This window comes from Schistocerca gregaria, chromosome 6, assembly GCF_023897955.1.
Source record: "Schistocerca gregaria isolate iqSchGreg1 chromosome 6, iqSchGreg1.2, whole genome shotgun sequence".
Lineage (NCBI taxonomy): Eukaryota > Metazoa > Arthropoda > Insecta > Orthoptera > Acrididae > Schistocerca > Schistocerca gregaria.
Genome location: NC_064925.1, coordinates 460,700,844 through 460,714,171, shown reverse-complemented (window position 1 = coordinate 460,714,171; position 13,328 = coordinate 460,700,844). Strand labels below are relative to the sequence as shown.

The following is a 13,328-nucleotide window of genomic DNA, read 5'->3' as shown; positions in this document are numbered from 1 at the left end:
GTGTAGGATGCACTCAGAATATGTAGAGAAATAGGTGTTCAACAGTGAGGATCCCTGAAACCACAGATGGAATTCACATGGACATTATGAGAAGTACTCAAGTCAATAAGGACATTATCACAGCAGGTTGGTGTATCTCATACATTGTGTCATCGTGTACTAAAATATATGAAATTAAAAGCCTACTGTCAGAGTCTGGTGCAGGAGTTGTAATATGAGGATCAGGAAAAAAGTGTGTTCATTATTGTAACTGGCTATTAACATCGACTGTTAACAGTTTTTGGACCCCTTGTTTTACTACCTATCAGGTGAGGCCTGGTTTCATTCGTCAAGTTATGTAAACTCCCGGAACTGCTGGTACTGGTCACAGGACAACCACATTTTCTGAATGAACTTCTCCACTCAGAGAAGATAGGTGTTTGGTGCACACAGTCGGCATGTGCACTACTTGCCCCAATTTTTCCAATTACACCTTAATCAGTGCCAGATATCCAGAAAGCTTTGACTCTTTCTATGCACAATTAACAGATGCAGAGAAGCTGTATGGGGTATACCAACAAGATGGAACAACCACTCAAACATTCAACCAAAACTAAGAACCACATCGCATTCCTCAAGGCATACTTTTCAGTAAAGGCCTCTGGCCCCTATGTCCTCTTATTTGACATCAGGTGACGTGACATGGGCACACTAGAAAGCTTGCGTAAGCAGATAATACGCGCACAATAGATCTTAAATAGCACATTACTAGAGAAATTAACATCACGCCTGCAGAATTACAGTGTGTTGCTGGTAACATCCTTGCATGGAGTCAGCAATGCCTGGATGCCCATGGCCACCATTTATAAACAGGCAACTACATTTTTTTTTAACATTACTATTATCTGTTTCTTTTTATTTAGTTCACTGTTACTCGAGTCTTAGGTGTGAGGTGTACCCGTTTGATGTGGGGCACCCTGTATATGACGTGCCTAGTAACATGCAAGAAACCCGTACTTTAAGCGGATGACAACTTCCATAAATTTTAAAAAGGTGTGAACAAATGAAGTACAAAATGACAGGTACCTACACTTGTCCAGTGCCTGGTTTCAACTGGTGAATTATCTGAAAATTTGTCAAACCAAAATAGCCAACAGGTCTTATTTTAAACAGATAAAAATACTACAATGGTGTATGCAGAAGAAGCCGTGTGGTTGGGAGATGAGTAGGACAAATAGCACTGTACTCTGTAGTGCTCCATTCAGTAGCATCATTGTGCCACATCTGCCTGTAGTACATGCTTCAGGTTGCAAGTATACCATTTCCTGTTGATTTCTGTGTTAGTTTAGACACTATGGCATACATTATGGTGACAAAGGGAACAAAAGTACTTTTTTTAATAACAGTGATAGTTCCCTGCACATACACATTCTACTAGGAAGAGTCAGATGCAGAAGTAGTTGGCTGCTGTAGCGACCACACCTGTGTTGCCAGTCACCAGAGTAGGCAACACCTTGAGAGTGACATAGGACAGACAGAAAGCACACTGGCGACACTGCAAAGTTCACCTCTCTACAAAGAGACTTCATCTTTTGTACATAAAAGAATACTAGTAGATATAGCCTAAGGCATCTCTGTTCATCAACATAACACTCACCAAGCATTAAAAATGGATAAACCATCAATAAGACAATCATTGTACTAACAAATATCTAGCTATAAAGCCATAACAAGGACATCATGTCTCATTAAACATCTTAAATAACCAAAAATGGTTTTTATAAATAAAATAGAAAGAAGCTTCCACAGGGGAAAAATATATTAAAAACAAAGATTCCAAGACTTACCAAGCGGGAAAGTGCCGGTAGATAGGCACAATAAAACACAAACACACACACACAATTTCTAGCTTTCACAACCGACGGTTGCTTCTTCAGGAAAGAGGGAAGGAGAGGGAAAGACGAAAGGATGTGGGTTTTAAGGGAGAGGGTAAGGAGTCATTCCAATCCCGGGAGCGGAAAGACTTCCCTTAGGGGGAAAAAAGGACAGGTGTATACACACACACACACACACGTGTGTGTGTGTGTGTGTGTGTGTGTGTGTGTGTGTGTGTGTGTGTGTGTGTGTGTGTGTGTGTGTGTGTGTGTGTGTGTGTGTGTGTGTGTGTGCACGCGCGAGTATACACCTGTCCTTTTTTCCCCCTAAGGGAAGTCTTTCCGCTCCCGGGATTGGAATGACTCCTTACCTCTCCCTTAAAACCCACATCCTTTCATCTTTCCATCTCCTTCCCTCTTTCCTGAAGAAGCAACCGTCGGTTGTGAAAGCTAGAAATTCTCTCTCTCTCTGTGTGTGTGTGTGTGTGTGTGTGTGTGTGTGTGTGTGTGTGTGTGTGTGTGTGTGTGTGTGTGTTATTGTGCCTATCTACCGGCACTTTCCCGCTTGGTAAGTCTCGGAATCTTTTTTTCAAAAATGGTTTTTTAAGTACTAAGAACTTCAGATGTACTGAAAAAATCTGTTACTAAATGGCTCATTAAGACAAATCACCCCACTCAATAAATGATGAATTTGTTCTTTCATAGTAGGCATTTCTCATTAACAATTGGCAGTTCCATATTTACCACATAGCGAACAATTTTGATATCAACGTCAGTGGACTGTTGTAAATGCTTATAAATGATATGTAACCATGTTTTTTAAATGTGTGTGAAAGTTTGTCACTCACGGCAATGATTGTATACAAACAAATATGGATGAATAAATAAGTGGACTTCTGAAGTGAATATCCTTGGTTGTCCAGATACACATAACTAAATAACAAGAGCTGATGTCCTGTGGTACTGGAACACTTAAGTACCAGTGGAACTTCCCAATGGAGAGAACAGCAGAGACGTCTCCAGACATCTATCTATTCGTGTGCCAATGATATCTGTGTTTCCATGTACTCAGAGCAAACAATGAAAACCCTACACAACACTATTCTGCAACATCTTTTCATGTAATAAATTTTGGAGATTTAGATTTTAACAGCAAAATCGTGACTTGAGCAAATCAATCAAAATGGTTCTTTCCCCACAATGTCTACTGCGTATATCACAAACAGTGTGTGTTTTGTGAATTTTCAGGTTTTGGCGGCGCAAAGACTGCTCCATTAAGTTTTGGCTCACCCTGAAGATGGCTGAATGTTATACAGCCGAAATACTAGAAGGGGATTTCTTGCGGCTGCACACCCAAAACTTAATGGAGCAGGGTGTGTTTTAATACAGTCAGAATTAAAGTTCAAGTTATCAATTTAGAATTTTTTTTCCATATTAAATCAACATTATGTATAAAAATATCCCTACAGCAAAATCTGAAGAGAAACCATAAAAAACTAATGAAGTGACTTCACACTTTTTATTTGTATTATTTACATAATAATCTATACAGCATCCATTTGAAATGAAAGGCAACTTTATTCAATAATACACCTAGTGATGCACCACTTGAAAACATCCAAGGAAAAAGTAAACTATGTCCAACACTCCTTACTATCATTATTTACAATGGTGGTTTCTCTACAAGCTGAAACCAATGGCCACAAGCGCACCGTGTTGGAGTTCCTTTGTACACCCACATCCATTTAATGTGGGTAGCATCTTCTTCACATATGCAGCCAACAATACGCGAATCAAACGCAGATGGAACAGGGTTAGGGTTCGCTTTTGATGATGTTGACATTCTCTTTATTGCCTTCGAATGGTAAGGATCCTGGAAAAAAAAAAAAATTACAATTTTAATTAGATTGATGGATTGGGTATCTCCACTCAGATTGGATAACAGCTAAAATGGAAAAGCTAGACCATTCACTTACTGAAGCACATTAGGTTAGTATTTGTGTGTTAAATATGATTACAACTTTAGACAATTTTAATTTACAAAAGCTTTAGTCTGCACATTTCATTTGACTGTTGAGTTAAAGAACAACAACAATATTATGAAAAGGGTGGATTTCTATTCACCATAAGATGACAGGTTGTGTTGTAGACAGGCGCAAAAAAAAATGGTTACACATTTAGCTTTCAACCACAGCCTTCTTCAGAACAGAATACATTACAGAAGCAAGCACACATCACACGACTGCTATTCCCGGCCCCTCGGACAAGTAATTTTCACGCCTGATCAACTTTTCAACCACAAGTCCAGCTGAGGCTGTACCACTCATTTTTAACTTTGAGTGAAAGAAAAAATATTGGCAGTCAGCATGCAAGAATGATCAATCAGCAAAATATGAATGATCGGCACATGAGTAGCTTCCAAACCACCTCTGGATTTCCGTGCACAACTTCGATTTTAACATTTACAAAACCTTATTTTCACACCTGTGCTTGGGCCCATAACCTTTCGTTGAGCATTTCTTAATATAAACACGAAAGCTTTTGGAAACAATGTTTTATTAATTAATCAGTACGTGCATAACAAGAAGGCACAATAACCATCTAGTAATTCCAATGCAATGGAGGAAACAAAAAATTAAATTGTCAATATCAATTTACATATCTTAAATTCTAACACTTTAAACCTTCAAGATTTGCCTTTCTAAGGAATTTCATCAGAGAAATCCTATGTACAGTCATTATAAGCTGCCTGCTAAGAACCCTCTGCAAATACTGTTCCCAAATCACAAAATCTTTCAGATTATATACCACGACTTCATTTAAAATATATGTCTGTTGGTGGTGGGACTATACTGCAGATATAAATATGAGATAGATGTAACAGAGTATAGTAAGCAATACATTGTAAAATGTTGTGTATGCAATGAACAGCAGCCAGGCTCTTCCATTACAGATAATAATCGACTATCACATACCGAAGACATGTCAACAAAAGACATTTCTGTAAGACTGTCCTGAAGCCGATGGTATTAGTCACCAACTCAACCTAAACATGTCATTCATCCAAGAAAGTACATACATGAGGCAGAAACCCTATTAGTGGATCTGATCCAGATTCTGTTTGCTGAAGTATTTCACACTTTTAATACACTGAATACATGTGTGTCAGCTCCTGCATGAATGAGGGCACTCAGTGAGTCTGACCAGAGGACACAATTGGAAGGCTGTGTCACCATATGTACTACGTGGCCTCATACAAGGCGAAAAGCTCAGCAGTAAATACTGACGAATGGGCCAGAAGCTGATATAAAAAGACATGGGTGCCAATGACGAAGGCACACTCGATCCTATGGTCAGCCCGAGAGCCATCAGTGTACATGGAGGTACTAGCGCTAAGTTCCATGTGAAGGTCGTGAAACTGAAGGCGATAGGCCGAGGCTGGAGTAGTGTCCGTAAGAAGCGAATGAAGCCCAGGGTTAACATGGGCAGCTTCACTAAGCCATGGTGGCGAAGGGTTCACACCCACTGGGAAAGTTTTAGGTAGTGTGAAGTTAAGCCGCCATAGCAAGTGGTGAAAGTGGACACCAGGAGATAACAGAAGAGGGACGAGCCCCATACTGACAATCTAAGGAATAATCAGAAAAGGAGGCATAGGAAGGGTGGCCACGCATCGCAGACAAACGACATGCATACCTGCTGAGGAGAAAGCCACGGCAGTAGTACAGTGGTAGTTCAGCATACAGACACTCAACCAGGCTGGTGTAAAAGGCACCCGTGGCCAAACGGATGCCATGATGGATAGTGTTGAGACGGCGTAAAAGGGATGTGCGTACAGACGCATAAACAAAACACCCACAGGTGAGTTTCAAATGGACAAGGGAGCAGTACAAACAGGAGGATGGTTCGATCAGCACCCCAAGAAGTACCATTGAGGACACACAGGACATTGAGGGATGGTGTACAGTGGGCTGCCAAGTAAGAGACATGGGAGGACGACTAGAGTTTCCTATCGAGCAAGAGCCCCAGGAATTTCATAATGTCAACGAACGGAAGGGCAACAGGCCCAAGATGTAGAGATGGTGGGAGAAATGACAGCCTCTTGTGCTTTGCTTTCACAGGCATTAAAAACTGAATCGTATGGCATGATTGGCTGGCAGGGCCCAAATGGCAGGTTCAGCTGCCAAACTGCAAACTTTCCCTTCATTCACAATGGCATCTTTCCTTCATAGAGTGGTGTAGGGCCACTACCTTCCTCTTTTCTGTGAAAGCAAAGGGAGAACAGCCAACAGCACTTGGCATATGACAGTTACCCACGCTAGCACTGGCCATGCCTGATGTTACACTTCAGTGATATGATGAAAACTAGCATTTAGACAGCACAGGCAATCAGACAACTATTTAGCAATCGTACTTTTCCTCCAAAATCAATCCAAAAGTGAAGCAAAGGATGCATTTATCAACAAGAAAAATAATTTTCTGCTCCGATGAAAGATATGCAAGTCATTAACATTAATAATTAGACTCTAAAGAAACAAAACCAAAGATTCCTGTACATACTGCAGATTAATATGCCTCTTTAGTTTCTATGATGAAATGCATATTTAAATGTGGTGAAAATGTACACATTAGGCTATGCTAGAGGTCAATCAGTTACTGTAACCCATATTTGGCATTCACATTCATTGACTTTACTAACTCACTACCAAATTATCACCTTTCACCCTATTCTGCCTCGGGTTAAGGAATAGATCACTGCCACCATAATACAGATGTCAATGGGGAGGGAGGGGTCTAACATCACACTTGAACCATACCACTATCCAAATCTAATTTATCAGCAAAACATTACATTTTCCAGTAACCCAAGATAAGACATCAAATTTGATTTATGCTCTCAATTTGCACCAATCCATCCAAAACTTTTCCTTCAGTATTTCTTATCATGTCTGAAATTATGTGGCTGGTGGTGTCCCTCTTCCTTCCTGGTAATTCCCATTCCATAATCTGCTGTAGCAGTCTCTCCTGGAACATCCTCTTCATATATCAATACCATACAAGTTTTTGTTCCTCCAGTAAATCAATAATAGAACTTGTGACATCCATGTTCTTTCTGATTACTTCATTTATGACTTTCTCACCTGAATATCCCTGCAGATTGTATCCAAAAACCTAGATCAGTTGCCATCAATCTTTTCATTAATTTGGATTTAACAGTCCATATTTCTGATCCATATGTTAATGCCAGTATCTGTTTTGAAGAGACGTCTTTGTTTTCTTCTTATCCTCATTATCCCATAAATGTTCCGATAGAGAACTTACTTCGAATTTATTCTTGTATCAATTTTAAAAAAATCAAGAACTTTCACCGATTCTGAATGTGATAGCTAAGGTAAACAAAATATTTATAAATGGCATGTTCATGCCTCACTGTTTGAGGCCATGAGAAAACAAAAAACACATTTTATGTTACCACTTCAACAGAGATAAACAGATATACTTTTATTATTAAATTGGATCTCACCACATTGGTACAATCTGGCAATTTTCTAGGCCAATGCATAGCCCCAATACATCACTGACTGTACTGACTGGCGAACCTTTAGTGCTCTTGGGATGAGAATTTTATCAAAGCAATATAGCCTACCACTATTTTCCAGTAACGCTGCCAGGATTTAAAAGGTGTGTTGTCACAGTCAGTGAGGAAACCCATGACAGACTTACTTGGCACGGCTTGTTAAAGGTACTACTGCCAGATCACGACCACAGGCTAACATCAAGTGCATCCATTGTCAGCACAGGCATATTTTCACTCCCTTTTATACAATACGTAGATGTACTTTTACAGACATTAGAAGAACAGCTCAATTCAACCCACAAGGCAGGGAATTTGTTTAATGAACAACATCTATTCATATCCCATGGGAAGCACTAAGTATTCAGATGGAAACTTATTCTGCATGCTTGTTGTGGTCCAGATTTTGCTATTTTCCAAATTGAATCCTTGGAAGATGGAGAGATTGAAGATAAGGTTCAAGATGCACTAACAAAAATGAAGTAGCGACAGGAGCACACTTACAAAGTTATGATAAAATATGACATTTGCTAGGCTTTAGAACAGACAGTTGATAGGCTACATTAACTCCAAAACAACAAACTTTCGACGACATTCCAAATGCGCGAAGGGATTTTTTTTCCTATTATATAAAAAACTATAGTACTATTTATGTTTAAAAAACTAATATTGTGAACTGATTACAACAAATTACTACTCCCCTAAAACTAAGTGCAACGTTTAGTGAGTAGTCGTCAAGAACTGGAAATTAGGTCTCTTGTGAGTACTACCACATACTCTCACCCTCAGTGTCATTTTCGAGTGTATTTTTTTGGGTGGGTGTGGGGGGGTGTCGCACTGACGAAGTGTTCCTTAACTGCGCTTTAACATTGTCTCAATCTACAAAATGTTACGTGCCCTCTTCTGCCTTATACTGCGACTAAGGAAGAGTTACGTTTTAATCTAACACGTACGTCATTTCCTGCTAGCTGGGCCAGGAGCTCCCGCTTCTCTTTCCCTGTAGCATGTTCAATCGGGTCTGCCATCACTGTAAACGAAACCAAGACGACATTAAAATTACTGTAATCAGTGGCAACTTAAACTACGCCTCTTCTTTTATTACACCAGTTACAAGGTGTTTCGGCTTTACTTTAATTATATTGACATAAGTAGCCGAAACTGAATTACTTTTGTCTGCTAATCTTGCAGCAGAAACAGACAGAGGCCGGTGAGAAGTAAAGAAAATCCTGCTGCTTAGAAGAGCCATTTTCACAACCGACGACCGCTGGCAAAGGTACAGAACTTCCTTTAGACCTCTACAATCGAAGTTTGTAGGTAAAGAATATTCACACCACAGATGACCTGACATCCAAACATACACTTTGGTGAAGCCTCCATCAAAGAGTATTGACACTATGGAGATGCCCAGCAGAAGCACACATGTCTTAAAAACGACGAAATGTGAAGCAGGCGACTTGCGCGCCACACCATACGTTCGCGACCAACACATTGTGGGTAGCGTGTGTGTACTGTTGTGTTATTCATCAAAATACAAACGTAAAACTGTGTAAAAATTGTCACTCATGTTACCTGTGGACGCATAAACAAAAACATAAAGTTTGCCAATACTTTGTGTAGGTTAATCGTTCAGCTGAAATTATACTTTGAGTTTATAATGGGGTATTCCTTTCAATGTTTTCACTTACTGACTTTTATGTTTACAACATGTAAGTTAACAAAGGAGAGAGCAAGGAAGTTTTGAGGTTCAAGGCTTCCCGACGAAATATAACACAGTACAATATGTTCTGAACATTTCCATGGACTCAGTTTGGTCGAATTTCAGTGTCATATGTTTGCAGCAGAGCACTGCATTTTTATCATCGTTTCTCTCATACAATGTAAGTTGTATCAAATTTTCCATAAATGACTGTATTATACCTATTTATTTGACGAAAACTTTTGTTAAACTTGTTCCTTTTTCTGTGAACTGTATATTATACTTAAAATATTCACGTTTTAGATAATGCACTGAGTGAATGTGTGACTACACAACAAAGTATTCAATTAAAATTTTCAACATGTTTATTTTTTTGTGCCTCTATGGTCATTCTGCTCTCTGCTAATTGTTGTGTTGGAAGAGTTTTCTTTACTTGGGAGCTACTGCTCCAGACAGTAATAATAATCTGTGAGCATCAAAAATTTTGATGTTTATTGCTAACATGATGCATCTGTTAGGTTTCTAGTGTTGCCAAAAGACTTTCCCCTCAATCCATAAGAACCACATCATGACGCCGGCCCTTTGAAGAGAAAGTTGTAGTTGTGTTTGCAGTAAACAAGCAAAACAGAAAGGAAATCAACCTTCTTCAGGAGCCTAACTGTCGCCTCAGGCAGTGAAGTAGTTATTTGAATCATGCGGGAAAGACCTTGAAGAAAAAGAACTACATACACTCCTGGAAATGGAAAAAAGAACACATTGACACCGGTGTGTCAGACCCACCATACTTGCTCCGGACACTGCGAGAGGGTTGTACAAGCAATGATCACACGCACGGCACAGCGTACACACCAGGAACCCCGGTGTTGGTCGTCGAATGGCGCTAGCTGCGCAGCATTTGTGCACCACCGCCGTCAGTGTCAGCCACTTTGCCGTGGCATACGGAGCTCCATCGCAGTCTTTAACACTGGTAGCATGCCGCGACAGCGTGGACGTGAACCGTATGTGCAGTTGACGGACTTTGAGCGAGGGCGTATAGTGGGCATGCGGGAGGCAGGGTGGACGAACCGCCGAATTGCTCAACACGTGGGGCGTGAGGTCTCCACAGTACATCGATGTTGTCGCCAGTGGTCGGCGGAAGGTGCACGTGCCCGTCGACCTGGGACCGGACCGCAGCGACGCACAGATGCACGCCAAGACCGTAGGATCCTACGCAGTGCCGTAGGGGACCGCACCGCCACTTCCCAGCAAATTAGGGACACTGTTGCTCCTGGGGTATCGGCGAGGACCATTCGCAACCGTCTCCATGAAGCTGGGCTACGGTCCCGCACACCGTTAGGTCGTCTTCCGCTCACGCCCCAACATCGTGCAGCCCGCCTCCAGTGGTGTCGCGACAGGCGTGAATGGAGTGACGAATGGAGACTGGCCGTACACCTCTGGTGATCGTCGAGGGGACACTGAATAGTGCACGGTACATCCAAACCGTCATCGAACCCATCGTTCTACCATTCCTAGACCGGCAAGGGAACTTGCTGTTCCAACAGGACAATGCACGTCCGCATGTATCCCATGCCACCCAACGTGGTCTAGAAGCTGTAAGTCAACTACCCTGGCCCGCAAGATCTCCGGATCTGTCCCCCATTGAGCATGTATGGGACTGGATGAAGCGTCGTCTCACGCGGTCTACATGTCCAGCAGGAACGCAGGTCCAACTGAGGCGCCAGGTGGAAATGGCATGGCAAGCCGTTCCACAGGACTACATCCAGCATCTCTACAATCGTCTCCATGGGAGAATAGCAGCCTGCATTGCTGCAAAAGGTGGATATACACTGTACTAGTGCCGACATTGTGCATGCTCTGTTGCCTGTGTCTATGTGCCTGTGGTTCTGTCAGTGTGATCATGTGATGTATCTGACCCCAGGAATGTGTCAATAAAGTTTCCCCTTCCTGGGACAATGAATTCACGGTGTTCTTATTTCAATTTCCAGGAGTGTAGATAAAGAATATTTCAGAGCTTAAGTATTTTTCTTGAGTCGTCAGCCTTTTGGCTGGTTTGATGTGGTCTAACATCCTCAATTATTAGCTGGATGTATTCCAAACTTTGTCCTCCTTTATCGTTTCTACTCTCTACAACTCCTCTAGTACCATTGGAGCTATTCTCTGACGTCTTAACAGATGTCCTACCATTTTGTCCCTTCTTCTTATCAGTGTTTCCATAAATTCATTTCCTCGACAATTATGTAGTTAACCTCCTCATTTCTTATCTTATCAGCCCACATAATTTTCAACATTCTTCTGCAGCACCACACCTCAAATACTTCGATTCTCTTCTGTTTCTCTAACATACAATGCTGTACTCCAAATGTAAATTTCTTCCTCAAATTAAGTCCTATATTAGATACCAGTAGATGGCTTTTGGTGGAATGCCTTTTTCGCCAGTGCTAATCTGCTTTTTATGTCTTGCTTGTTCCATCTGTCATGGGTTATTTTGCTGCCTAGGTAGCAGAATTGCTTAACTTCTTCTACTTCTTGACCAAAAATTCTGGTGTTGAGTTTCTCACTGTTGTCATTTCTGCTACTTGCCATAACTTTCGTCTTTCACCGATTTATTCTCAATAAGTAATCTTAATTCATTAGACTGTTCATTCTATGTAACGCATCCCCTAAATCGTCTTCACTTTCACGAAAGATAGCAGTGTCATCAGCTAATCTTATCACTCATATCCTTTTACTCTTGAACATTTCTTTGATTTCCACCATTGCTTCTTTGATGTATAGATAGAACACTTGTGGAGAAAGACAACATCCCTCTCGTACACCCTTTTTAATCAGAGCACTTAGTTCTTGGTCTTCCACTCTTATTGTTCCCTATTGGTTCTTGTACACATTATATATCACACGTCTTTCACCATAGCTTACCCCTATTTTTGTCAGAACTTCGAACATCTTGCATCATTTGACAATGATAAACGCTTTTTCCATGTCAACAAATCCTGTGAATGTGTCTTGATTTTTCTTCAGTTCTGCTTCCATTATAAACCACAACTTCAGGCCTGCCTCTCTGTAGCCTTTACGTTTCTGAATGACAAATTGCTCGTCATCTAACAGATCGTATTTTTTTCATTCTTCTGTATAGTATTCTCGTCAGTAACTGGGATGCTTGAACCATTAAGCTGGCCGTGCGATAATTCTTGCACTTGTTGCCTCTCGCAGTCTTCAGAAAGATACAAATGATATTTTTCCAAACGTCTGGTGGTATATCACCAGTCTCATAAATTCTACATAACAGCGTGAATAAAGGTTTTGTTGCTACTTACCCCTACCTTTTTAGAAATTCCAATTGAATATTGTCTATCCTTTCTGTCTTATTCGATCTTAAGTCTTCCAAAACTCTGTCTCTAATACTGGATCACCAGTCTCTTCCCTATCGACTCCTGTTTCTTCTTCTCTCAAGTCATCAGACAAATCCTCGCCCTCACAGATGCCTTCAATGTACTTCTTCCACTGATCCGCTCTCTCCTCTGAATTTAACATTGCAATTCCCATTGCACTCTTAATGTTATCACCCTTGTTTTTAATTACTGTGAAGGTTGTCTTGATTTTTCTACATGCTGAGTCAGTCCTCCCAACGATAACTTCTTTTTAGATTTCTTCACGTTTTTCATACAGCCATTTTGTCTTAGCTTCCATGCAATTCCCATTTACTTCATTGCTAAGTAACTTGTATTTCTGTTTTCCTAAATTTCCCTGAATATTTTTATACTTCTTTCCTCTGTCAATCAGCTGAAGTATTTCTTCTGTTACCTAAGGTTTTCTTGCAGCTACCTTATTTCTAATTACGTTTTTCGTCCAAACTTCTGCCATTGCCCCTTTTAGAGATACTCATTCTTCTTCAACTGAACTGCCTACTGAACTATACATTTTCACAGTATCTATAGCCTCAGAGAACTTCAAGCATATATATTCATTCCTCAGTCTTTGCACACTGATTCTTCCTGACTGGTTTCTTGAACCTCAACCTATTCTTCATCATTACTAAATTGTGATCTGAGTCTATGCCTGCTTCTGGATATTCTTTACAATCCAATACCTGATTTGAGAATCTCTATATGACAATGATATAATCTAACTGAAATTATCCCTGGCCAGTTCCAAGTCTATTTTCTCCTCTCGTGATTCTTGCACAGAGTATTGTACTAGCAGAAATTTA

The 13,328-nt window shown here is 40.6% G+C and overlaps 1 protein-coding gene across 1 annotated transcript; it reads right to left on the bottom strand.

Annotated features, from left to right (window-relative positions):
• Nucleotides 1-3,358: 3,358 nt before the first annotated feature.
• Nucleotides 3,359-8,743, bottom strand: LOC126278121 (cytochrome c oxidase subunit 5B, mitochondrial-like). The gene is made up of 3 exons (XM_049978006.1): nucleotides 8,593-8,743; nucleotides 8,379-8,452; nucleotides 3,359-3,726 (listed from the first exon to the last, which is right to left on the bottom strand). Exons 1-3 carry the CDS (start codon nucleotides 8,669-8,671, stop codon nucleotides 3,517-3,519), a joined length of 363 nt encoding a protein of 120 aa, XP_049833963.1. The 5' UTR covers nucleotides 8,672-8,743; the 3' UTR covers nucleotides 3,359-3,516.
• Between the last annotated feature and the right edge of the window lie 4,585 nt (nucleotides 8,744-13,328).